Raw genomic sequence first — 27,491 nt, forward strand, 5'->3', positions numbered from 1 at the left:
TGATTGGATGAATTGCCCACTTGTGTCACATTGATTGGTTGAGAGATAATAGGAATGCTCATTGAAGGCATAGATAAAGATGGAGGATTAAATGAAGAAGAGGGATTTCCCCCATGACTAATGGTTGTAAATATAACATTTTAATTTGATGTAGCCATGATGTTTGAAGTGAAAGTAGGAATGGGAGTCATTGAAGTGGTCAAAGGAATAGAATGATTGAATTGTGTAGGAGGTTGTGAATAACCTAAGTTCTTAGCACAACTCTTTATAGGTATGACATTAGAATCAACAATGTGAGAAATGTCATGCAATATATCAATTCTATTCTTATCACTTTGAATCATGCGTTTTAGACCTTCAATTAAAGGAAGAGCTTCCCTACTGGGATATTCTTGGGACATCCATTGTTGAAAGTTGTCAAATTGATTGTCCAATTTTTAAAGTTGATTTATGGAAACTCTAGTCAAAGCTTCTTTTTCATCAATTGGGTAGATAGGGATGTTATTAGGATGGGGATGAAAAGAATTCACCCAAATTAGGCTCCATCTCTCCAGGAATTAAACCTTGGGAAGCCTTAATTCTAATATTTTTTCTAACAGGGATAGTATAGGTAGGACTAATAGTGGTAAAACTTATGCACTAGAGGGAAAATTTGGATTTTAAATTTGAATTTGAGTTTTGAATTTGGGGAACAAAGTTTACAAAATTGAATAATGCACAAATGATGATTATACAATTTGAACTTTGTTGAAAGAAGAAATGACACAATTTCCAAAATAATGTTTTGAAATTTTAAAATTGGGGCCTATGGGATACCACTTAACTTTAAAATTAAAATTGACAATTTTTTTAAAATCAGGGCAGATTACAATTAACCACTTAATTTTAAATTTTTTCTTGAAAGTTGTGATGTTGAATTTATGAAGTATTTTTTATTTTAGAGGGATCAAAATTCAACAAAATCAGCCAATTTTCTGGATTTAAGCAATTAAATATAGTCATAACAGTCTCCCGAAATTTCAGGAAAAAAGCTAGGGACCGTGTTGAAGTTGCACATGATCCGCCCAACTTTTTCGGAAATTTTCAGGGATGAAATCTATGATGATTTTAGAGACAACCTCAAAAAATTGGTTGATTTTATGAAGTTTAGATATGCGAAATTAAGGTTTGAATGTGAAAATAGGACCCTATTAGGGTTTTGGAAAAGATACGAAATTGATTGGCAAATTTGAAAAAGGTCAAACCTAATGGATAAGGACACCTTGGATAATGTTTTGAAAACTGAATGGTTGAAATTGATTGAATTTTACACAAAATCCAAGTGAATTTAAAAATTAGGGTTTTGGGACCTAACCACTGAATTTTTAAATTTGAATTTTGGAAAAGGGAGGGAAGTTGAAAATTTGAATTTTAGGCAAGAAGACGGCTGAAAATAGTTCCAATTCTGAAAATTAAATGTAAATCCAATGTTTTCACAAATTCAAGTTGATTTTTGAAAATTAGGGTTTTTTACAATTAACCACTAAGTTTTGCAAGAAAATTAAACTTGTAAATGAAAAATATGCAATAATGTGAAATGGCAAGCATGCAAGACGTCAAGTTTACCAAAATGTAATGGTGAAAAAGGGAGGAGGAGATCAAGTGGAAAGCTTTACCCTCCTCAAGAAAGGAGTGCAAGTTCCACAAAGGATCCTCTTCAACCTCTTTCATGCATTATATTTAAAAGAGGGGGGTTGAATTCACTAGATTTACTATCAATCGAAAGAGATTCGATGCTAAGTGAATTGACAATGAATTTGGAAAGTAAAAGTAACCCCTCTTTTAGAATGGATAGGATGACTTAGTGAATTGAGACTAAGTGTAAATATAGAAAAGAAATGATTATAACTTGAGATAGAAATGTGAGATGAAGTTGTGCACCTGGAATTAGCAATAAAATGCCGAGATGAAGTTCCCTTGTAAATTTGAGCGAAAGTTGTTGAGACCATGTTGAAACTGTACTTGGTCCTTCGAAAAATTCATGTGCCAAAAAGGGTTTTTCCGTCTTTGAAAATGAAGCTTAAACCTGCAAATACAGTTGTGCACTTGCAACCTACACACAAAAAAGAGAGGAAATGTTGTTGGGATTGGGGGTTTGCCTTTAGGTCAAACCCCAATTTTGGAATTAACGAAATGATGAAAAGTACTTGCAAGTAAATGAAAGTAAATGATTGAAATAAAATTCACCTCAAGAGAGGATGCAATTGAAATGTTGGTATAGTTGTTTGAAAGAATATGTGGAATTGAATGCTTTGAATGATGATAGGGATCTCCTCTTCAATGGTTGAATCCTCGTCTTGAATGCAACACTTAGCCTTGAAATGAGACTTGAGATGCTCAATGCTTGAAAGGAATGCTTGATTTTGCTTCTTAAACTTATTGAACTCCTTCGCTTATCTAACTTATTTGCTTGATTGAACTTGTTGACTTCATTGACTTATGCAAATGAGAGGGGAAAACTATCTTATATACTTGCCAATTAGGGTTTGTAACTAATTTTTTGTCTCAGGCCGACATAGAAAACCTTTTCCCTGCTTCTCATTGACAAGCCCAATGCAGGACTTAAGTGGAGGGGGCCAAAAATAGGGCAAGGACAAGGGTGGGTGCCATGCCCCTATCCTGCCCTAATTCAAGACAAGAAGTGCAAGAGGAAAGTGTAGGATGCAAGGAAATACATGTTTCGAGAGGTGCGAGCATGTCTCGGGTCTCCAATCAGGCTTAGGGATTCTCTTCGCCAATGTGAACACCCAAATGCGGTTGAAAATTGCAAGGTCACAATTTTATGATGTTACCTTACAAAAGTTAGGAGAATATTGATTTTGCCACCGATTACTAGGTGCATATGAATATGGACCATTGAAAAATAAGGGATTGGGTGGCATACCTTGTCTTGGAACCCATGGTTTCCTTTGGGCCACAAAGAAAATTTGGCCTTCATCATCCTCTACCAGATGGAAATCTAGTTGATGGATTTGTTGGCATTATGTGAACCGGCATGAAGACATAATGATATTGTATGTTGTCATTGATGTCAATATGAGACATGGTGTGAACCAGCACATGTGATAGGTGAAAAGAGAGAAGAATCGGCATATGTATGAACTAGGTTATATGCCAAAGTGAATCGGCATATTTGTTCAAGATGAACCAGCATACAGTTACGGGAACTGACACATGGAACTCTTGTGTGACTACCGGTTGGTAATGTCAGGGTTTTCGGTTGGAGTGCCTCAAGCCTAAGTGACTCAATCGGTGATCTTTGTGTGATGAGTTAGCATGGTAATGGATAATAGATCATGTTGCCACGTATGCCCTGTGCGCGTGAAGGATCTTTTATGAAGAAGACTATTCCTATCTACCTCGGGAATGTGCGAAGTTTGTCAAACGGTGATAACGCGTGATGGGTTATCAGCCGCCAAGAAATCGGTGGATAATGGACAATGGAGAATGTCTTGAGAATGATTCAAGATTACTGCATTTAATATAGTATGATTCAACGGTCAGGATTGAACCGTTTGAATTGCTTAACCCAACATGTTTAGGGTTTAGGGTTTTTGCTACCGACCTGTATGTTTCCAATAAGGTCGATGTTGTGTTTCTTTCAGAGTTGTTGGCAAAAGTTGTATGTGTGTATCTAAGTGAAGTGATACGTGATCCTTGCCAGACCAAAGGAAAGAAGAGATACCTGCAAGTGTATGTGCAAAAGGTGAAGAGGAGCCAAAACGGATGTGCCTTAGCATTGAGTGTTGTTACCAGATCATTGTAAGTCTTGTTGATCTCTAACCACTTCAACAGTTGTGAAATCCCTTAATAGGGTAGCCTTAACAGGCTTGATAAAAAATTCCCTAACAGGGTAGTCTTAACCGACTTGACTCAAATCCCTTAACCGGGTAACTCGAGGTTAATGAGTTCTGAGAAGCTATAAAGCTCTGAAGATCCTTTAACTATTGAGTTTTTGAAATCCTCTAACAAGGTGACCCTACCGGGTTTAACCCTTAACCGGGTGTTATTGCTATCCCTTAACCGGGTGATCCCTAACAGGATCGGTTCCTAGCAGAACCTATTGTAATGTCTTTAACCGAACAAGGCTCCTAACAGAGCGGACTTCAAAAGAATTCAAAAGCAACTTGTGGGTATTCATCCCCACTGTGGTTTTTCCCAGTTGGGTTTCCACGTGAAAAATATGTGTGTCATGTGTGATGCTTTTATCTTGTGATGCTTTGTTACTACCTGTTGAGCATATGATGGTTCTGTGTTTTATGCCTGTCTATAAAGCATACTAAACTAACTGTTGTGACGATCAGAGGATAGTTTATCTGTTCATGCATGAGGGTGAAATGGTAGTGTTGTTTTGAAGTTAAATGAAAAGCTAAGTGTTCAACCGGTCAATGCTTGTTTTAGACACTCTTGGCTTTACCGGTTGCAGTCTATGTTGAATAGGTATTCCTGTTTGCCAGTCGTTTGGATTATTTGTTGTCAAACCGGTTTTGGATTGATTTTGTGTTTTGTACTGATTCACCCCCCCTCTCAGTACCAGTATGGCATGGTTCATCATTGAGTTATCAATTGGTATCAGAGCACTCCAGGTCCTTTGTGTTGTAAGCTTAACCACTTGAGGAAAAGATCATAGTCAAATGATGAAGAGGGAAGGTCCAAAGTTTAACAGGAAAAATTTTGGTATATGGAAAGACAGGATGAAGATATTCATCAAAAGCATGGGTGTTCAACACTGGAGTTATGTTGAAAATGTATATGTTGTTCCTATCGGTACTCTCACTGATGACCAAAAGAGAGAGATACAAGAAAATGGGCAAGTCATGGAAGCCCTCGTCAGTAGTCCATCTGACATTGAGTTTATTGATGTTCAGGACAAGGCAAATCCCAAAGAGGTATGGGATGCTCTTGAAAATATCTATGGTGGTGATGAGCATGTAAAACAAGCCAAGGAAGAAAGCCTGAGAGGGAAGTTTGAAAACATGCGGATGGTTGAAGGAGAGACCATTCAACAGTATGGAATAAGAATCAAAATGGTTGTTGGAGAAATCAAGAGTGCAGGTGGCAAAATAGAAGATTCCACTGTGGTAAGTAAAGTCTTGAGATCCCTGTTGCCTGTCTATGCAATAAGGGTTGCTGCTATTCAGGAGCTGAGATCAATAGACAAGTCTAAGGTGTCCTTGGACTCCATCATAGCCAAGTTGACAGCCTATGAGCTGAATAGTTTTGATGGCAGTGTTCAAAAGACAAAATCATCATTTAAAGCCTCTGCTATACCATCCAGAAAAGGAAAAGAGGCTAGCACTAGTGGGGAACCTAATCAGAGCAGAGAAATGAATGATGAAGAGTTTTTGATGGAATCTGAAGCTCTTCTTGCCAGGAAATTTTCAAAAGGAACTGGTAAATACAAAGGTAAGCTACCTTTGAAATGTTTTTCCTGTAACCGGATAGGACATATTGCTACGAACTGTCCTAATAGCGACAACAAGGATAAACCGGAAAGGTTCAAGAAATTCAAAGGAGGAAACCGAAGAAACTATTTTGTGGTAATTGATGAAGGTGTCACAGATGAGGAATCAAAAGATGAAGATAATGAAGACATTGTATTTGTTGTAGTAAAGGAAGATGTGGCAGACAAGAAGGCTCTTGTCTCTCGGTTTGATAATTCAAATGAGTGGATCATTGACAGTGGTTGTTCTCATCGTATGACTGGTGACCGAAGCAAGTTTCTATCCTTGGAGGTTTATGATGGTGGTGTGGTTCGCTTTTCCAATGATGCACCATGCATGGTCAAAGGCGGAGGGTCCATCTCTTTGAATGGAAAGAGTAGTGTTGACAATGTGTACTAGGTTGATGGTCTCAGACACAACCTTCTAAGTGTTGCCCAACGAAATGACAGTGGCCTCACTCTGCAATTCAAAAATGGAGTTTGCAGAATCAAAGGAAAAGATGGTAAATTGGTGGCCACCGGCATGCAGACCAAAGGTAACTTATTTCAGTTGAATGCAAATGTAAGTACATGTCTTATGGCTAAGCTTGATGATAGTTGGATATGGCATAGGAGACTCTGTCATATAAACTTTGATAACATTGTAAAGGCTGGTAAGATCAAGGCAGTTAAAGGGTTGTCGGTGCTAAACAAACCGGATAATACCCTGTGTAGAGAGTGTCAACTGGGGAAAATGTCTTCCTCAACTTTTAAAGGTAAATCTTTCACTGCTGACAACTTGCTTGATCTTGTACATACTGATTTGTGTGGTCCTATGAAAACTAGGAGTGTGTAAGGTGATAGGTACTTCATGATCCTCACTGATGATTGCTCAAGAATGATGTGGGTCACATTCTTAAAAGACAAATCTGAAGCTTTTGGGAAATTGAAAGCTTTCAGAGCATTAGTGGAGAAGGAAAGTGGTAAAAGGATCAAGTGTCTCAGAACTGATCAAGGAGGGGAATTCACTTCCAGTGAATTCAACAAGTATTGTGAAAAATTTGGCATCAAGAGACAGTTGTCTACCCCCCAGACTCCACAGTAGAATGGCCTAGTAGAGAGGAATAACCGGACTGTAGTTGAAGCAGCTAGAACCATGTTGATTCAAGGAAAGGTAGCTCACACCTTTTGGAGAGAAGCGGTGAGCACTGTAGTCTACACTATGAATCGGGTACTCATCAAAAAGGGTAAGGACAAAACTCCTTATGAGTATTGGACCGGTAAGACACCTATTGTTAGCTACTTTAAGGTATTTGGCAGTAAATGTTACATCAAGAGGAGTGAACATCAGGGCAAATCTGAAGCTAAATGTGATGAGGGAATATTTCTAGGATATTCCACCAAGAGTAAAGCTTTCAAGTGCTACAACAATAGGACTCAGAGAATTATGGAAAGTATCAATGTAAGAGTTGATGAATCCTCTGAGAAAACTGAGGAAACCGACAGCGAGCAAGCTGTAAATGAACCGGTTGCAACCTTCTAGGAACCGGTTGTTAGCCAACCAAGTACCAGTAACAGTGTCCCTGAACCGGTGAATGCTGATACTGATGAAGATGAGGATGAAGAAGAAAAGCAAGAAGAACCAGTTAAGACCATTCCTCGGTATGTCAAGTTGAATCATGATCCTAAGCAGATCATAGGTGATAAGGATGTAGGAATCCTTACAAGAAGAAAGATTAGAGAAAACTCATGTATGATCTCTGAATTTGAGCCTAAATCATTCAAAGAGGCTCATAAAGATGAAGACTGGATCAAGGCAATGGAAGAGGAACTTGACCAGATAGAGAAAAATGGTACATGGTCCTTGGTACCCAGACCTAAGCATAAAAATGTCATTGACACCAAATGGGTGTTCAAAAACAAGTTGAATGAGGATGGCACAGTGATTAGGAATAAAGCCAGATTGGTATGCAAAGGATATGCTCAAGAAGAAGGGGAAGACTATGGAGAAACCTTTGCTCCTGTAGCCAGATTGGAAGGAGTTTGTATGCTTCTTGCATATGCAACTTTTAAAAGGTTCAAAGTATATCAAATGGATGTAAAATCTGCATTCCTAAATGGTGTACTTGAAGAGGAGGTGTATATAGAGCAACCAGATGGGTTTTCCCTATCTGAAGACAGTGATATGGTATGCAGGCTACATAAAGCCTTATATGGTCTAAAGCAAGCACCTAGAGCATGGTATGAGCGCCTACATTCCCATCTTGTGAAGATTGGATTTGAGAGAACAAGTGAAGATAGCAATATCTACTTGAAGTCTGAAGGAGATCAGATCCTGATTTGTGAGGTTTTTGTTCATGACATTATCTTTAGAGGAGATGACAAGATGAGTCATGAGTTTGCTGATGAGATGAAGAAAGAGTTTGAGATGTCACTCATAGGGGAGATTAAGTTCTTCATTGGACTGCAGATCCGACAAATGGAAGATGGAATCTTTATCACTCAGTCCAAATATGTCAAAGAGGTACTGAAGACCTTTGGCATGGAAGATAGCAAACCGGTTGGTACACCGATGGTGACCGGTTGCAAATTGACAAAAGAGGATGATTCCGCACTGGTTGATGAGAAGGAATATCGATCAATGATTGGTAAGTTGCATTATGTAGTGCATAGCAGATCGGATATTGTACATGCAGTTGACATTACTGCAAGGTTCCAGAAAAGTCCAAGAGAATCCCACTTGATTGCAATCAAGAAGATTCTTAGGTATTTGAAGGGAACAATTGACTATGGATTGTGGTACCCATATAGCAATGATTTCAATCTGAAAGTATTCACAAATGTTGATTGGGCAGGTAATGTGGATGACCAGAAAAGCACAACCGGTGGTGCATTATTTCTCGGTGGTAGACTGGTCTCATGGATGAGTAAAAAGCAGAGTTGTATCTCTCAGTCTACAGCGGAAGTGGAGTATGTTGTAGCTTTCATGAACTGCACTCAGACAATTTGGATGAAGCATGTACTGGAAGGCTTCAAGATTCCTGTATCTGAACCGGTAAGTATATTCTGTGATAACACAAGTGCTATCAATATATCAAAGAATCTGGTTTTACATTCTAGAACCAAGAATTTTGAGCTTAAGTATCATTTCTTGAGGGAAAAGGTTCAGAATAAAGAGATTGCACTGGAGCATGTGTCCAGTAAGGAGCAGTTAGTAGACATATTCACCAAGCCTCTCCCAAAGACTACATTTGTGCATTTAAGAGGTGAATTAGGGGTACTGCCCCTTCAGGAGGTGAACTAAACGTATTTGCTCCACATCAGTCAGGTATTGTATAGTCAAATTTTTGTTGATTGATGTGTTGAAAGATGCTACTCCCCAGGGGGAGCAACATAGTGGAATAGGCTTGCTTGTGCCTCCACTTTGGCATTGTTGTCAAAGGGGGAGAATAAGTGAAATGGAGAAGATATCAGTAGAAATTGGGGGAGAAGATGTGAAGCGGAAAGATATCTTTGTATATTGCCATCAATGCCAAAGGGGGAGATTGTTGGCATTATGTGAACCGACATGAAGACATAATGATATTGTATGTTGTCATTGATGTCAATATGAGACATGGTGTGAACTGACACATGTGATAGGTGAAAAGAGAGAAGAACCGACATATGTATGAACCAGTTTATATGCCAAAGTGAATCGACATATTTGTTCAAGATGAACCGACATGCAGTTACGGGAACTGACACATTGAACTCTTGTGTTACTACCGGTTGGTAATGTCAGGGTTTCCAGTTGGAGTGCCTCAAGCCTGAGTGACTCAATCAGTGATCTTTGTGTGATGAGTTAGCATGGTAATGGATAACAGATCATGTTGCCATGTATGCCCTGTGCGCGTGAAGGATATTGTATGAAGAAGACTATTCCTATCTACCTCGGGAATGTGCGAAGTTTGTCAAACGATGATAACGTGTGATGGGTTATCAACCACCAAGAAATCGGTGGATAATGGACGACGGAGAATTTCTTGAGAATGATTCAAGATTATTGCATTTAATACAGTATGATTCAACGGTCAAGATTGAACCGTTTGAATTGCTTAACCCAACAGGTTTAGGGTTTAGGGTTTTTGCTACCGACCTGTTTGTTTCCTATAAGGTCAATGTTGTGTTTCTTTCAGAGTTATTGGCAAAATTTGTATGTGTGTATCCAAGTGAAGTGATACATGATCCTCGCCAGACCAAAGGAAAGAAGAGATACCTGCAAGTGTATGTGCAAAAGGTGAAGAGGAGCCAAAACGGATGTGCCTTAGCATTGAGTGTTGTTACCAGATCATTGTAAGTCCTGTTGATCTCTAACCACTTCAACAGTTGTTAAATCCCTTAATAGGGTAGCCTTAATAGGCTTGATATAAAATCCCCTAATAGGGTAGTCTTAACCGACTTGACTCAAATCCCTTAACCGGGTAACTCGAGGTTAATGAGTTATGAGAAGCTATAGAGCTTTGGAGATCCTTTAGCTATTGAGTTCTTGAAATCCTCTAACAAGGTGACCCTATTGGGTTTAACCCTTAACCGGGTATTATTGCTATCCCTTAACCAGGTGATCCCTAATAGGATTGGTTCCTAGCAGAACCTATTGTAATGTCTTTAACTGGACAAGGCTCCTAACAGAGCGGACTTCAAAAGAGTTCAAAAGCAACTTGTGGGTATTCATCCCCACCGTGGTTTTTCCCAGTTGGGTTTCCACGTGAAAAATATGTGTGTCATGTGTGATGCTTTTATCTTGTGATGCTTTGTAACTACCTGTTGAGCATATGATGGTTCTGTGTTTTATGCCTGTCTATAAAGCATACTGAACTAACTGTTGTGACGATCAGAGGATAGTTTATCTGTTCATGCATGAGAGTGAAATGGTAGTGTTGTTTTGAAGTTAAATGAAAAGCTAAGTGTTCAACCGGTCAATGCTTGTTTTAGACACTCTTGGCTTTACCGGTTGCAGTCTGTGTTGAATAGGTATTCTTGTTTGCCAGTCATTTGGAGTATTTGCTGTCAAACCAGTTTTGGATTGCTTTTGTGTTTTGTACTGATTCACCCCCCCCTCTCAGTACCGGTTTGGTACTAGTGGTTCATCATTGAGTTATCAGGATTTTGCTGTCGATGTTGGCCAACTTTTTGCATCTACACTCATTTTTCCTTTGTCTATAATGAGGACATAATTCATACAATATTGTTTCTGCAACATATTGCTTCTGTTTTGCCTCTAGAGTGTCAATTTGTGTGGCCATATTGTTGATGATATCTTGCTGAAAATCTTTGAGTAGATTAGTCAACTCCATTCTTAAGACCCCAAAGTTTACTTTATTTCCTGATGATGTATACTTGTATCCCCTGGGCTTTCTCAATGCAAGTCTTAAATAATTTTGACAAAGTTGTTGTATGTCACTCCAAGTAGCTTGAGTAATATCAACACCTCCCATAAGGTTCAAAGCATCAATACATTCATCATTAATTCTTCTTAAGAAGACCAATTTTTGGGAGTCTTCACTCAACTCATTATGTTTAGACTTTTTCAAGCTGAAGAAAAACCTTCCTACATAGTCTTCTAGAGATTCTTCATCTTTTTGTTGCATCTTAAATATATCATCTCCCCTCATATCACTTCCCCTACAATAGTCCTTGTATTTGTTAAGGATTTTTTCCTTCATAGTGTCCCAATCAGTTATAGAATCTTCTCCTAAAGACATAAACCAATAGAGAGCATAATCCTTTAAGGTGGATGGAAATAAATTCAGTCTATGTCCATTTATGGTATAGTCATAACTTTTGCATAAGACATCAAATTCAAAAAGGAAGGTATTTGGATCTTCTGTAATAAGGCCATAAAAGTGAGGGAGAGCACCAAGAGAGATGTTTTTCAAATTGGCATTGGCTCCCTATGGAGGAATAGGAAATTTGAAGGTCAGGTCAGGAGGTGGGGGTGGATTGTTACCACAACCCCCACCACCACTGCCCATGCCTGACATATTGCCTCTGTAAATCACCAATGCAACAAATGGATCTTCTATAGGTGGTGGTTCAGGTGGAGGAATGAGATTATCTAGTTTTGCAAAGAGTTGTACAAAATGATCAAGTGCTAGCTCAATGTTTATAGGTGGATCTTCTTCAAAGTAGTCCAGGTTAGCAAGGAATATCCCAAGGGGATCTCTTCTTCTATGCATATAGATATTGGAAAGATAACATCAGTCCTGCATAAATGACATGAATACTTATTCTACTCTAGGAAGTAAAATACTGCTATAATGACTTGACAAATGAAATCCTATGTTCTCCTAAACTTTCAGTTTATCACCATCTTCAACAACGAATCCAAAAATGTTGGTTTGAAACAATGGATGTTATACACAACTTAGTACTCAACTTAAAGACACAAGTTCCTAATTGAGCAGCTATCCAAACCCCATTACCTTGACTCATTTATCTATAAATATGAGGACGTACACCTTGAAATGGGCATGCAAGATAGTGTCTAAGAACAAGTCTATCTTCTTCTAAGTGAATGGAAATGCTGAATAAATCTTCGTAGAAAAGGAAATTACTGTTAGAATCATAACTCAGTAAAAATTATACTAACTTCTACTACCAAAATATAAATTCTTCTAAATTATACATAAACAACTATTCTTCTCTGTCATGGCTGCAGGAACAGACACATAGTAATAGTCTATGGCTACAGGAGCAGACAATGAGCAATTCAATAGAACAAAATTAAACAACTCGAAAAGAAAAACACATAAAAGATAACCAAACAAAATCCTCACTAAGTGGGCCCCCTTGGGCGAGTCTTCTGGAATGAAAGTGACAACAAAAACTAACTTATCGAACTTGCACAACCATATTAGAATATCATAAACTTGCTCAGAAAGTAGATATGCTCTTTATTCAAAAATCAAGCGAGCAACATAACATTGCTTGATAAGAAAGATAGTAACTAACTATCTAAGGAATATAGGAAGAATTTATAGCATCCATCCTTACAACAACTCCCATAAGAGTCGCTCCACTTCCTAATATCTAGGTGGAAGCTTTTATTTAAACTACGAAATCTAGGAAAACTAAGACAATTAGGACTCTGTCCTATTTTTGAACATCCGTAGATCTTTCCTATATAATCTCTACCATCCACCATAACAATTAGCAAAACTATTAAATGGGTCATGATTGTTCCGCGGATTCCTTAATGAGCTTGGACAACTAGTACCCAAGTTGTAACAATCCTTGACTTCTTCTTGCCTTCCTCTCCAGTCTTTGCCCGTGTTACCATGTTGCTATAAATGAAGCCATGTTTTATCTCAAAGAATGTTTCCACGTAGTTGCAATACAAGGATTAGAGTAAGCATTCCATCCAGATTTCATGATCATTCATTGCACACATTCATTAATCACACAAAAACAACAAATACTTATACTTGCATTCATAAAGTTCATGGTTTTGTCAAAATAAAGGTCTTAAGCTATAGGTGACATGATTATCAAAATAGGTCCATAAGGGCTAAAGCATGATATAGAATCCATCAGTAAATATAAAAGTCCTAAAAGATAGCAAAATGTATGCAAATAAAAGCATAAAACTAAGGCTCATCAAGGGACATGGAGGGATAACAGTTCTAATAAGATGAATTTGGAGTGGAATCGTTAAAATGAAAAGAGAGGACCCTAAGAAGGAATTTACATGGTTGAATATAATAGACAATGAAGTAACAACTAGACTGGTTGCATGCTATTTTGCCCCCCCAAAATTGAAGTTCTACAAAAAGGCAAATCTAGATAAAGAAGATCCTTATATTGCTTTAAAAAAATGACATTTTTGCTTTTAGCCCTTTAGGAGATATAATTATTATTGGTAATTTTAATGCTACAACAATAATCCAGTCTATCCTATTGGGTGGTGATGATGTGGACAACAATCCCCTTTGGCTAGATGAAAATGATGATCACCATGAAAAAAGACTTCTCAAAATGGGAATGGGAGTATATTTCACTTTGGGGTTGATTTGTTAGGCCTATATAGCCTTTATGGTTTAATTATTTGTAATGGCATGGAAACTTAGTTGAGATTTGGTGGCATCGCATATAAAACCTACAACAATCAAAGTATTATAGGCTATATGATATGCTCTTAGAGCTCTATTTGTAGGTTATTGGAATTCACTGTTGGTGCTTGAACTTGAATTTCAACCATATGCCTCTCCTTTTTAAGTTTGACATTTACACAATTGGTCTACATGGAGAGTGGGTCCAACAATTACATGAGAAGGTTCACAAAAATGGTAATTTTTTTATGAACCAGGAAAATTAGGAGCTCTTTGCAACAATAGTTTCAGTTGACAAAAAACAACATGGAAAATAAATAAGACAACAAAGAAAAGGAGCACATTTGCAATAGTAGGCTAATACCCTTAATCCACGAGGCTTTAAAAGTATGTAAAATATCTCAGCCTGTGAAGAAAGCTTCAAACACTTTCCCAACTAATCCCTGGTATGACGAAGAATGCAAACTCACTAAAAGATCGTGCAAAGAGAATGCGACAAACACATAAATAAAATTGATAATTTATGTGATAGAAAGAAGGTATGAATTGATTTCCTTGAGGAAGCACAACCTAAAGGTTTTTGGTGGGAACTGCAAAAGAGAAAACAAATAGAAAATAACATCAAGGATACTCATTGGTTAGAATATGCGAAAAGTCTATATGAGAGGACAAAAGAGAAAAGTTACCCTCCCATAATTGACACTACAATTAGGATATCAAACATGGTATAAAATTTTTAACAATCGGTAAAGCTCAAGACATTGAGTGGTTGTAGGCCAATTTTTTAAAATGGGGTGTTGAGACTTTGACTCCACACATCAAAATAATTTTAACAACATTACTCAAAGCAACTTTCCTTTGGAGTTGATAACCAACGTTGTTATTCCTCTTTTTAAAAGTGGGGACATCAATAACCCTTCAAACTATTACACTGTCATGGTCAATATTCTTCTTGGAAAACTCTTTGGGAGCATGATGGAGCGTAGAATCAATAGTTGGGTTGAAAAAGAAGGCAAAATAGAAAAAGGGTAGTCTGCTTTTAGGCCAAGACACTCTACCATTGATTATTGCATCACTCGTCGATACTTAATTGAAAAGGTTTGGGATACCCAAGGTGGATAGGCATTTTGTTGCTTTGTTGATTTAAAAAATGCTTTCAAAACATTGTCCCTAGGGACAAGCTTTGGAATAGAATGGAAGAGCTTCAAATTCCAAACAAGTATAAAGCAACTATTCATAAACTCTATGAGCAAGTTAGAGCAAAAATCAGAACTAAGGAAGGATTTTTTGAATGCTTTGGTAACGATATTGGGGTCAAACATGTTTGTCCTCTTTCCCCCACATTGTTTAGTCTATATATTGATAAGCTGGAAGAGTGGTTAAACAACTCTATGGGAGGGGGTATTCAATTAGCAGGCTATGTGATGAAACTTCTTTTTTATGCGGATGATCTTATTCTAATTGCAAAATCTGCTCATGGTTTGAGGGAACACTTGAAGGCTTTAGATCTCTTTTGTTGAGAGGTTAGAATGTAGTTAAACACCAACAAAAATAAAGTCATGATCTTTTCTTTGAAGCAAAAAAAGTAACAAGTTAACTTTACCTCAAGAGAAAACTCCGTAGAGATAGTGTAATAGTACAAGTACATAGGAATTGATTTTTACAATAGGCTCAGTTGGGAGAGACGTAGGACAAAGAGGATCCAAGTGGGATGTAGAGCTTCTTACCTTCTCCTGAATAGGTGCAAGAAGGTGAAACTATGGGACTGAAAGACCAAGAAAATCCTTCTTTGTTTATTGGTTATTCCACTTGTCCTTTATGGGTGTGAAGTTTGGGGGAGTAACATGTCAAATCACAAGTGGACATAATTTGAAAGAATTCAAAAACACTTAAGCACTAGTAGCCTCAAAGTCAAATCAATGGTTCCCTATGAGATCCTTTTAGCTAAGGTTAGTATGTTTCCAATGGAGGCTTTGTCAATAATCTGTTTGTTAAGCTACTTAAAAAGGTTGAAAACATGGATGAATACTGTTGGCCCAAAATGGTTACTATAGAGGAGTTAAAACACAAGAAGAAGACTTGGAGAAAGTAAAATGACAAGTGGATGAACAAATGGGACATTAATTGGCAAGATTGTCCTAACTGTAACAAGGAGATACAAATTTGGGTGTTGGAAAAATTTAGGATTGCCATGTGGACAAAACAAAATGACCCAAAAAAATACATTATATCAAAGAATTCAATCCCATGGGGACGCACAACAAAAAGGCTTATCTATGGGTTAAAATCAAGGGAAAGGCTAGAATCTTAGTTGCTTAGTCGAGGACAGGGTCCCATCATCTTCGATGTGAAACAAGTAGATGGATAATAACTCCCAAAGAATTCAATCCCATGGGGACGCACAACGAAAAGGCTTATCTAAGGGCTAAAATCATTTTGACCAGAAAAAATACAATATGTCAAAGAATTCAATCCAGAAAAAATACATCATGTCAAAGAATTCAATCCCATGGGGACGCATAATGAAAAGGCTTATCTAAGGGCTAAAATCAAGGGAAAGGCTAGAATCTTAGTTGCTTAGTTGAGGACAAGGTCCCATCATCTTCGATGTGAAACAGGGAGATAGATAACTCTCAAAGAAGACTGGGAAGAAAGGACTTGTATCTTTTGTGGTAAAAGGGCAGTTGAAACTAAATAACATTTCATCATGGAGTGCGTGGCTTATGAGGATATCCGTAAGCAATTTGGAGACAATCTGAACAAATTATTGGAAGAAACAAGACTTCACAAAACTACAACTTTCTTAATCAAAATTCATTAAAAAAGAGCTGACATGAAAAAAATTCCAATTTAATATTGTCTTCGTCCATTCATTCAAAGTCTTCACCAATAAACTAAATGTTATCCCATAAAATCTTAATAATGCCTAGCGAACACCCAAAACGTCGACGACCTACATATTGTTTGTTTGCTTAAAAAATGTCATTTTCCGAGATACTAATATTTGTACCGTGGCATTGTTCGGGGCAAACAAATGATATAACCATCCGAAGCAGCAGACAGACAGGAGGAGAAGAGAGGGTTGCAATTGGCAAAGGGCAATGGCAGCCCCAATGAGGTCGGTGGTAACGGTTGGAAGCTCGCTGACGCTAGAAGAGGCCAAGAAGCGCGCCTTAGATCTCTATAGGCAGGCGTGCCGTGCCCTTCCCCAGATTGTTGAAATATATAACCTTTCTGAGATCATCACAACTTCCCAATTACGTTCAGCTATCTCATCCCAGTTCCGCAAGCACACAAATGTAACCAATCCAAAGGTATTTAATGTATTCCATGCAAATATATTGCTTTCTTGTAGGATTTAGCCTAAATTCAGACATTTTCTTCTACTGTGTGCAATTGTAGCGCCTGGAACCTAAGCTGTTGCTCAATGGTAACAACAGTCAGTCCTGTGAGGTAGGTTAGCAATGTAGAGTGATTTTCCCGCCTGAACAAACTATTTTAATGTATTTTAGTTCTCAGCCAAGTCAGATGCATTTGTCAAACGAGATCCCTTTCTGGAATTGTGTGTAGCCTGTGGCAAGGTTGGGTTTATTATCCAACTTAGTCATGAGATTGAAACCCAGTGGGTCAAAATTAGGACAACATATAATGTGAATAGAAAGAAATGCCATCTGTAATTATATGCCAAATTCTCTCCTTGGACTTGGCCCTGGCCTCAGGATTGACGTTTACCTTATATGTTATCCAACTTTTGACATTTCCACCCCTGGGTTTTGACACTATGACACAGGTTGGAAGTAAGTCCAACTTTGCTAGTGCACCTACAGTTAAAGCACATTATAGAAATTTTTTCCTGTTTACCTTTTATTGGCTGCTCTAAACGGGCAGCCTGTGCCAAAGAATGCCTGGAATGGCAGAATGGGGTATAGTGTAGTTAGAGATGTCTGCATACACAAATTTCAAATGTGCAAGCAACCTCCGGAGAAGGCTTGTTCCGTTTTAAACTAAAGACTAAATTAATACGTGGAAGGAAAAGGGTTGAGAGGAGGCATGGGGTATAGAAAGAGTCATAAAATTCTAGAGATACAATAAAATGGTAGGTGGAGGGGTGCCAAAGTGAGAGATCAGTTAGCCCTCCCGTTAGCACACAACTGTTCCTTCTCCATGAATATGCAAATGTCTGTGGGGGCCGTTGCGACAACTTACATTATGCAGACCTGTCAATTTGTAGAACAGCGTTAATTGACATCTATGGCTAGTGGATAATGAATACACAAAAGCAAAATATTTATGGCCAGGGGGCATAAGCAAACAAGCACAAAATATGCAGAAATCACATTGGTGGCACCCTTAAGGAGGGTATATGAGAAATAAAAGCTAAAATTAATATTCTGTTAATCAAGAGCTAAAAGTACAACGATCAGTTAGTCATTTTTACAAGAGCAAACAACAGCACTAAAATTGTGAATACAGCCAAAAGATCTTTACAAAGAGGGAAAACTCTGTAAATACAGATTACAAAGATGAAGCAATCACGGCCATTGATTCAATATGATTAAATTAAGGGACCAAATTGATTTGCATGCAAAATCTAAATGAAATACATCTCCTCCTTTAGGCTAACTTGCTTCAGGAAGTTTTAAATCAAATATTTAAAAAGAGAAGCCACAACAATTGATAATTTAAATAACTTGCACAACTTCAAAGGATTTTAATAAAATAGGGGATTTCATTAAAATTCGAATGTAGTCCTTTCATATTGCTTAGTTTTTACTTTCACAGGACTCGGGATTGAATCAAACCTTTCTAAACAGCAAATATTATACACATGACAAATCAGAAGTTAAGTAGGGCTCGCAAGGTATGATATCCTTGATAATAATGCCATATTGAAAGTGATGGAGGATGCTAACATATTAATCCAAAGACATGTAAACTAAACCTGCTGTTGGAGTGGCGACGAAATTGCCTATTCCTTTTGTAAGGGTTGTCCACCATGACAAAATTTTTCAGTGTCTTTGGTTTTATGCATTCTCCCTTTCCTATTTAGGGAAGGTTTTACTTATACCAAGCAATATCCTCATTTGAAGTTAGGTGTGAAGAATTTTTTTTTAAGGAATGAGGGTATGTTGGACTAAGAAGGTGAAGGTGGTTGACCGTCTATAGTCGTGCAAAATCATGAGGTTAAGACTTTGGCCAGCTGCCCCAGTTTGTGGAAGGGGTTTCTAATAGTGGACGGGTTTCTCTTTATTCATCAACAAGTGCAAAAATGTGTTGACTTGGTGGTCAGCACCTCCTTGGGGACTCATGACATGGCTTAACTGCCTCCCATGGGTTGGGTTAAATCTGGTGTTTGTATCAGGCGTCGTTAGTTCGAGCTTTTGGCGCAACGGAAAATGATTCAAACAATTGGTATCATAGCCTTGGGTCACGGGTTCGAGTCTCCCTTCAGTGGGTGCTGAGGGCTCAGTTGGTGCTGAGGGGGAGATTGTTGACTTGGTGGTCAGCACCTCCTTGGGGACTCGTGACACGGCTTAACTGCCTCCCGTGGGTTGGGTTAAATCTAGTGTTGTATCGGGCGTTGATAGTTTGAGCTTTTGGTGCAATGGCAAACAATTCCAACAATATGAACAAAACATCAAAATTTAGTTAGTTTTTTTTCCCCATTTATGGGTTGTTTGATTGTGACTATCCTTACTTACCTTCCAACATTTATAATTAATATTTCTTATAAATAATTTTTGTTATACTTAAAAAGATGAATACAATTTTTTAACTTTCAATAATAAATTATTAGAATTTAAAGAAGTGCCAAAAGAATCCTTACCAATAGATAAATACATAACCTTCAGCATTAAACCAATTGAGTGATATCCCATAAAATCATCAGAATGTCTAGGGAACACCCAAAACATCAACTACACATTGTTTGCTTTACAAATGTCTTCTCGTGAGATACAAATATTTGTACTGAGACCACACATGGTCGTTGAAGCGACCATTGCCTGAGCTGGGGCAAACAAATGAATTAACCATCAGGAGCAGCAGACAAAAAAAGGATGAGAAGAGACGGTTGAAATTGGCAAAGGCAATGTCAGCCCTGATGAGGTTGGTTGTAATTGTGGGAAGCTTGTGGATGCTAGAAGAGGCAAAGAAGTGCACCTTGGAGCTCTACAAAGCAGGCATGCCATGCCCTTCCTCAAATTGTTAAAATGTATAACATTTCTGTGATCATCACTACTCCCCAATTATGTTCAGCTATCTCATCCCAGTTCTGCAAGCACACTGATGCCAGAGCACATATAACAATTCCCATCCTGCTTTCTTGTAGGATTTAGCCTAAATTAGATATTTTCTTGTACTTTGTGCAATTGTAACGCCTGGAACCTAAGCTGTTATCCGATGGTAATAACAATCAGCTCTGTGAGGGAGGTTAGCAATGTGGAGTATGTTTCCAGCATGGACAAGCTATTTAAATGTATTTTAGTTTACAGCCAAGTCAGATGCACTAGCCAAATGAGATGCCTTTCTGAAATTGTGTGTAGCCTGTGGCAAGGTTGGGTTTATCCTCAAGCTTAGTCATTGTATTGAAATCTGGGGGGACAAAATTAGAACAATAAATAATGTGAATGGAAAGAAATGCTCATGTGAAATTATATGGCAAATTCTACTTGGACTTGGCCATGACATCAGCTGAATAATGTTTACCTTATATATTGTCTAACTTTTGACATTTGTGCCTCTGGTTTTTTGACACTTATACCCGTGGGTTTCGACACTTGTAACCCTGTTTTTAACCATAGTTCCAGGACTCGCTAGGAATCTCCGAGTCTTGGCGAGTCTGGAGCCGAGTGACCCTAGCCGAGTCTCAGGGACTTGAGACTCTCCAGGAACTCGCTCTAGGCAAGACTCACTAGAAACTGGTTTTGTGCCGAGTCCTGTCGAGTTTTTGCTGAGTCTTGCCGATTTTTTGCCGAGTCCCGAGTCAGGTCAGCCTTGCCGAGTCCGTGCCGAGTCCGAGTCTTGGAACTATGATTTTAACACTATAACCCAGTTTGGAAGTGAGTCCAACTTTGCTGGTCCACCTACTGTTAGAGTGCATGGTGGATTTTTTTTACTTTTTAGCTTCTGTTGGCTGCTCCAAACGTGCAGCCTAGGATTGGGGAAGGCTTGAAATGGCAAAATGGGGTACAGTGTAGTTGCTGATGCTCACATGCACAACTTTCAAATGTGCAAGCAACCTTTGGAGTGTTAATGATAGAACCAAAAAGGCAAGACACAAAAGTCTAAAACTTAGAAAATCTCACAAGAACAAGATACACAAAATTTTATCCTGGGAAAATCCTCCACCTGAGGGTGAAAAACCCAGCCACACCAAAAATCAAACTTTATTATTGGCACAAATCTGATACAATGCTCACTTTGACAATCAACAGTATAAGCCAAAAACCTTCTGAAAATGATGGCTTCTACCATATATACGACATATAACCTTTCTATAATATGAAAGGATCACACATTAATTGAACACACAGAGATAATACAGAAAGACCGATGAAGGTGCAATGATTCTGAAGAAGATATCATTTCCCCCCCCCCCCCAAAAAAAATCTGCTCTACGAATAATCACCAACACATATATATAAATTTTCCTTCTTAAGAATTTCATCGCTCCCCACTACAACCTGCAAAACGCTCCTCTTAAAGAACAAGTTCACGAAAAAGATAACTTGAGACGGAGAAAGGCAGAAAGCTAAGACGCCATAAACTCGGCGACAGTTACAAAGTAAATCGTAACTCCTCCTGCACCGACATGAGCCACATAGATGAATACACAAATGAACACCGACGAAAGCCACAAGGATGTAGACACGAAAGAATCTCTTCCTGGAAGGAATACGAAGAGAATAGGAGAAGAACCGTCGGAGACACGAAGCATCAAAGGTGCGGAATCAAGAAGTGCGGAGACAGATATGAAAAGAACCGCCACTAGCAAGGACGCAGGTCGGTGACAGTGATGAGGAATTTGATACATGATCAGTTACATAGAAGAAACTGACAGATCACAAGGAAGTCGAACAACTGAACACAATAACACAACCATCGCAGGTAAATGAAATCTCCTGCAGCTACAAACATTAACATGGAGAAGGCCATTCCCTTTATAAACTGAAGACTAAATTGTTACACGGAAAGAAAAGGGACAAGAGAAATAAAATAAAATGGTGGGTGGATGGGTGCCAAAGAGAGAGATCAGTTAATCCCCCTTCAGTATACAACTGGTCCTCCTCCATGAATATGCAAATGCTTGTAGTGGTTCTTACTCAACTTACATTATGCACATCTGTCAATGTGCAAAAGAGCATTAATTGACATCTATGGACAATGGATATTTCATTTTTGTATGCAGAAAGACAATTCCCTTCCTTCTGGAGGGCATAAGCAAATAAGCACAAAACATATCCAGAAATCAGACTAGGGGGCACTATTTGAAACAAGATATGAGAAAAAAAATGCTAAAGCCAATTTTTTATTAATCAATAGCTAAAAGATCAACAATTAGTTAAGTCATTTTTACAAGAGCAAACACCAACACAATTTGTAAAAACAACCAAAAGATCTTTACAATGAGGAAAAATGCTGTACATACAGATTGCAAAAAGGAAACAATCTTAGCCATAATTTAATATGATTAATACAAGGGGCCAGATTGGTTTTCATACTAAACCTAAATGAAAGACATACTAAAGGATCAACAATTAGTTAAGTCATTTTTACAAGAGCAAACAACAACACTAAATTTGTAAAAACAACCAAAAGATCTTTACAATGAGGAAAAATGCTGTACATACAGATTGCAAAAAGGAAACAATCTTAGCCATAATTCAATATGATTAATACAAGGGGCCAGATTGGTTTTCATACTAAACCTAAATGAAAGACATTCTCCTATATGGCAACCTGCTTCACACTCCTCATAAAGTGGGGAGGAAAAGCTCGGCTCTTGTTGGACGTTTCATGAAGATCCTTCAAGAGATCCCAGATCTCTTTTGCTGTTTTACTAGAAGGCACCTGTGGGAGTTGATCATTTGTGACGGAGAGTTTGCTAAGCATGACAACCTCTCGATTCTTGACATCATGTTTGTCTTGATCATCACCTGCTGTTGTAGGACGAGATTCCTTGCCCAAAACAAGCTGATCAAGGCAACGATACTCAAAGATCGATAACATGCGTTGTTTCTAGGTGTTGTAGTTGAGGCCGTTGAACTTCTGACTGTGTTCCAACATGATGTTGGTCAAAGATGCCATCACAGAAATTGAGGTTGAACGTGGTCAACCTAGTGAAGGCACAAAGAATGAGACAAAAGATTCTGATTAAAAATCAGAATAGAAGCAATTACACAAAAATCTAAAACCTTGGAGTGGAATTCAACGCACGAATCCCAATGCATGAATTTCAAGGTTTGTTGAAAAACCCATAAATTTAAAATTTTCTGCAATCTTAAAACAGCATAAACGGTGCCCAGAAGACAACAAAATTCCCAACATCCACAGAATTAGTAGAAATTGCAAATTGTTTTTAAATGCCAAGGCAAATTTGTTGGCACAAAATTTGAGGCATGGAAAACGAGGCACTTAGAAAATCTGAGACCAACCCAAAAAAGCTCTTGAAAAACCCACCAAGAATTTGAGAACAGAATGCAGATCTGACGGCTCAAAAAACAATGCATCTAGAAAAATCTGACGACGACCCAATTGAGGTCTCGAAAAACCCACCAAGAATTGCAACCAGATTAAAATTTCGACTTGAACTGAAAGGTCAAAACCCTAGTCGAAAATTGTAGAAACCCTAGGAAAATTTTCAATATGCAAAAAAACCCTAAAATCTCCAGAACCCTAAAAAACATGAACTGCTGCCCAGCACAAAGAAATTCGCCCACGAACCAGAAACCCTCGAAACCGTCAAAAAGCCTTCAAAAAAGCAAAATCGTTTTTTTATAAAAAAAACAATTAAAAAAAATCTGGAAAATATTCCACAAAGAAGGCCATGAATTTTTATTAAAAAATATACCAAACTTTAAAGATTCTCATCGACCCGCTCTGATACCATGAAAAATAAATTGAATGAATGATTCAATAATCGAATGATTACATTGAACGATATACACACGTATATATAGAGGTTACAAGACGATGTTCTATATTTAGAACATAACGTTAAAGTAAAAGATTAAAGAGCTAAACACTAAATTAAGCTTGAAAGCTAAATTAAGCTTAAAAGCTAATTAACTAAAAAGAAAAAGCTAAATGCTAAATAAAGCTTAAAAGCTAATTACCTAAAAAGCTAAATGCTAAATAAGTCGACAACTTAAAATAGAAGATGACCATTATAGAAGATATTAATATTATTTTAACAGTTTTTTATTTAAATATTTAAAAAGAGAAGCCAAAACAAATGATAATTAAAATAACATGCACATCTTTAAAGGATTTTAATAAAATATGGAATTTTATTAAAATTCAAATATAGTCCTATCATATTGCGCAGTTTTTAATTCACTACAAGACTTGAGATTAAACCAAACTTTTCTTAACAACAAATATTATACAAATGACAAATTAGAAGCTAGATAGGACTCACAAGGTATGACATCCCTGATGATAATACCATATTGAAAGTGAGGGAGGATGTTAACACTTCAATCCGGAGACAAGTACCCCAAACCTGCTGTTGGAGTGGCAATGGAATTGTCCCTTCCTTTTTTTTATGTTCAAGTTGTTAGAAGTTTTGTCATTGATGTCAAGTTTTTCCAAGGTTTATTTGAGCTGCCTGCCTGTTAGCTTGAGCTGCTTGAGGTGCCTAACTGGTTGCTTGAGGTGGCTGCCTGTTTGGTTGAGCTAGTTGTCTGCTAGCTTGAGGTGCCTGAGCTGTGTGTATGTCTTCTTGAGCTACCTGTGTGTCTGCATCAGCAGTCTGTGTGCTTACATGTCATCCAGTCAGCTGCTACATCAGCTTTCTGCCATATCAGCCACGACTTTTTCAAAGGGAATCTTTATAATATGTATTGAATATCTTAAGTTATGTGGCTCATTTATTTTGGGGGTTTATTTTAAAATGAATTTGACGCATCCTTCCCGTTTCTCCCTTTCTGGAGACGATTTTAGTATTTTATTTAATGCTGGGCGGTGATTAAGATGAATCCATTTGCCGTGTTTCTGGAACACGTACTGAGGAAGTTTTTTTTAAAAAAGGATGCATTTCTTTTTGAGTATGCCGGCTACTTATTATATGCGCTCAGTGCATATTGTCTATTTCCAGCTATTTGTGGTGTATGGGAAATTAATTCCAGTCAGACTTGAGATTAAAAAAAAGGGATTCAATGTTTGAAGTATCGATTTAAATGGCACATTCGATTTGAATGTTTTTTTGTTTGGGGGTAATGACTTGTGCAAATAAAAATAAAAATGGTTTTAGCGCATTTAAGACTTCAGCTACGTGGGTTTGTCTTTGTCGGGAAAAACTTTATCGTGGGCCTTGTTGGTGTACGTTTTATCATATACCGAACATTAGAATAAAATACCCAAGGATACTCTATCCTCTCTTGAAAACCACCACTTATGCTATGGTTGCAAGAAGACTATATGGTGATTCCAAGGTTTCTTTGGTCAGGTCTTGATGTGTGGATAAGCTCAATGGGCGTTGTGATATGCTGGTAGTACACAAAGGGACTTACGCTTGGCTCGTTCAATTCACAATGGAGATTTATCGTTTGAGTTTTGGATCATGGATTTCAAGTAAACTGAAAAGGAGATAAGGGTTTAGAAATTCTAACCTATTCCTAAGAATTTAAGAGACGATAAAGACTGGGTGATGTTGGTGTTGGAAATAAGCCACACCCAGACCGACGATGGACTGATCCAAGAGGGGCCAGTAGCTTAGTGGTAGAGCACTCCAACAGCGTATGGAAGGTCCTAGGTTCGAGTCCTAGCTGGTCCATGTCTCAACATGGTATTAGAGCCAGGTCCAGGCTAGGAGCCCCAAGCACACGAGAGGTGTGGCTTAAGGGGGGGTGTTGGTGTTGGAAATAAGCCACACCCGGACCGACGATAGACTGGTCCAAGAGGGGCCAGTAGCTTAGTGGTAGAGCACTCCAGTAGCATATGGAAGGTCCTAGGTTCGAGTCCTAGCTGGACCATGTCTCAACAGGTGAAACTAATAACAACACTTTGTTTTGCCACACTTAGGACAAGTACGCAAAGCATGCGCAATCTTCTAAGGTTGCGCTCAAGATTTTCACACTTATGAATAATACCAACAATTGAACAATATTATTCTAAGTAGAAGTTAAACATCCACATTAAAAGCTCAGGCTAACTTTACACATTGAATGAAAATCATCCATCCAACAAAAGTATGAGCAAAAAGTTTCACCAATCTAAACTATCAAATCCTTCATTCTTCTAACATACATGATATAAAATCTACACTATGATGAGGGATAAGAACCATGCAAACTCCAAAATAAGGGAAATAATCACCACCAATTCGAACAATGTATTACTTATTATTTTGGAAATCCTAAGGAACAATTGCTTATCTCAACATGTTTTGCAACATGCTCCCATAATTTACAAATGAGGGGTGAGCTCAATTGCGAATACTGATTTCCAATCAACGGTCGAGATTAAAACAACCTAACCCTAATCAAAGTTTCCGAAAATAGATCAAATATCCGTCGGATGAGAGACAAGTGGCACAAGATGCTATCTTATAGGATTGCACCCCCTTCTTCTGTTGAGAGGTAGTGTGTTCAATGAACCTAGACACGTTGACTTGAATTCCCCAATTTGTGCCGAAAAAGTTTGCCGAAGTATGGAAATTTGTTTGGAATACTCTTCTTGCCGCCAATTTATGTTGCTCATGGGAGCTTGTCTTTGACTCTTAAGAAATGAAATCCTTCAAGAAATCTGGAATTTCTTTCCATACTTTCGTCGAGTCTGAAGACTTTTCTTTCTTGATGCCTAGAGACTCTTTCAAGTGCCTTGAATTTGGAGAAGAATTTGATTCATCTCCTCTTTGTTCTTCTTCTTTTTTCTTGTTTCCTCTCCAACATTTAGTCAAAATTTGATTCTTTTGGTTGTGGAAAATTCCACACTTAGCCATTTTTCATGTATCAAACTTTTATCAACTTGTTCGTTTGATTGACCCTTGATTTCATGTGCTTGTCAAATTTATTTTCCTACTTGATTGTTGGTCTGATTTCATGTGAATTTGTCAAAACTTGTCTTTCCTCATGGCATGCCAACCTGATTGTCTTCTTGTCTAATGGATCAAATTTTGAGTTCATTGATCCGACATCTTCATATATTTTATTTATGCCTTGGACAAATTCGTGTTTGAGTTTGATCAACTTGCTTGGACAAAGGCTTGGACAATTTTCAGTCTTGTCTTATGTCTTGACTGTGAATGTGCCAATTTATGTTTTCTCCCTCTTAGGTTGTCTTAAACCAAGAACTTGAATGTGTTTGACATATTAGGGTTTGTGCCTTGGAACAAATTTGTGTCAGTCTTTATGTCTTGGCATGCTTCATGTCAATTGGCTTGTCCTCGGATTTGGAATATTCTTGGACAATCATCCTTCATGTTTGATGGATCGGCACATTTCGGAAATATAATCAGACAATTTGTCTTGCTCTTTGTCATGTCATCTTGGCAGGCTTCGGAAGTATGATTGGACAAATTATCTTCTAATTTGTCAGTCCATCTTGTTCTTGGAAGGACAAATTTCATGCTTTGGATTGTTTAGCATGCTCGAAGACTTTCCTCTTGGCAAGGTGTAGTTCACATATCCTTGGGACAATTTTTAATTTGATCTTGATTTAATTGGACAAGACCTTGGACAATTTTCTCCTTGATCAAGACAAACTCGGAAGGCTTG

The 27,491-nt window shown here is 37.9% G+C and overlaps 1 protein-coding gene across 1 annotated transcript in view; it reads left to right on the forward strand.

Annotated features, from left to right (window-relative positions):
- Window positions 1-16,540: 16,540 nt before the first annotated feature.
- LOC131039138 (NADH dehydrogenase [ubiquinone] 1 alpha subcomplex subunit 6) overlaps window positions 16,541-27,491 on the forward strand; it is a 39,745-nt gene continuing 28,794 nt past the window's right edge. Inside the window, exon 1 of the mRNA XM_057971808.1 lies at window positions 16,541-16,865. Coding sequence (XP_057827791.1) covers window positions 16,653-16,865 — 213 coding nt within the window. The 5' untranslated portion in view covers window positions 16,541-16,652. The remainder of the gene's footprint in view (window positions 16,866-27,491) is intronic.

The sequence above is a fragment of the Cryptomeria japonica genome, chromosome 10 (assembly GCF_030272615.1).
Source record: "Cryptomeria japonica chromosome 10, Sugi_1.0, whole genome shotgun sequence".
Taxonomy (NCBI): Eukaryota; Viridiplantae; Streptophyta; class Pinopsida; order Cupressales; family Cupressaceae; genus Cryptomeria; species Cryptomeria japonica.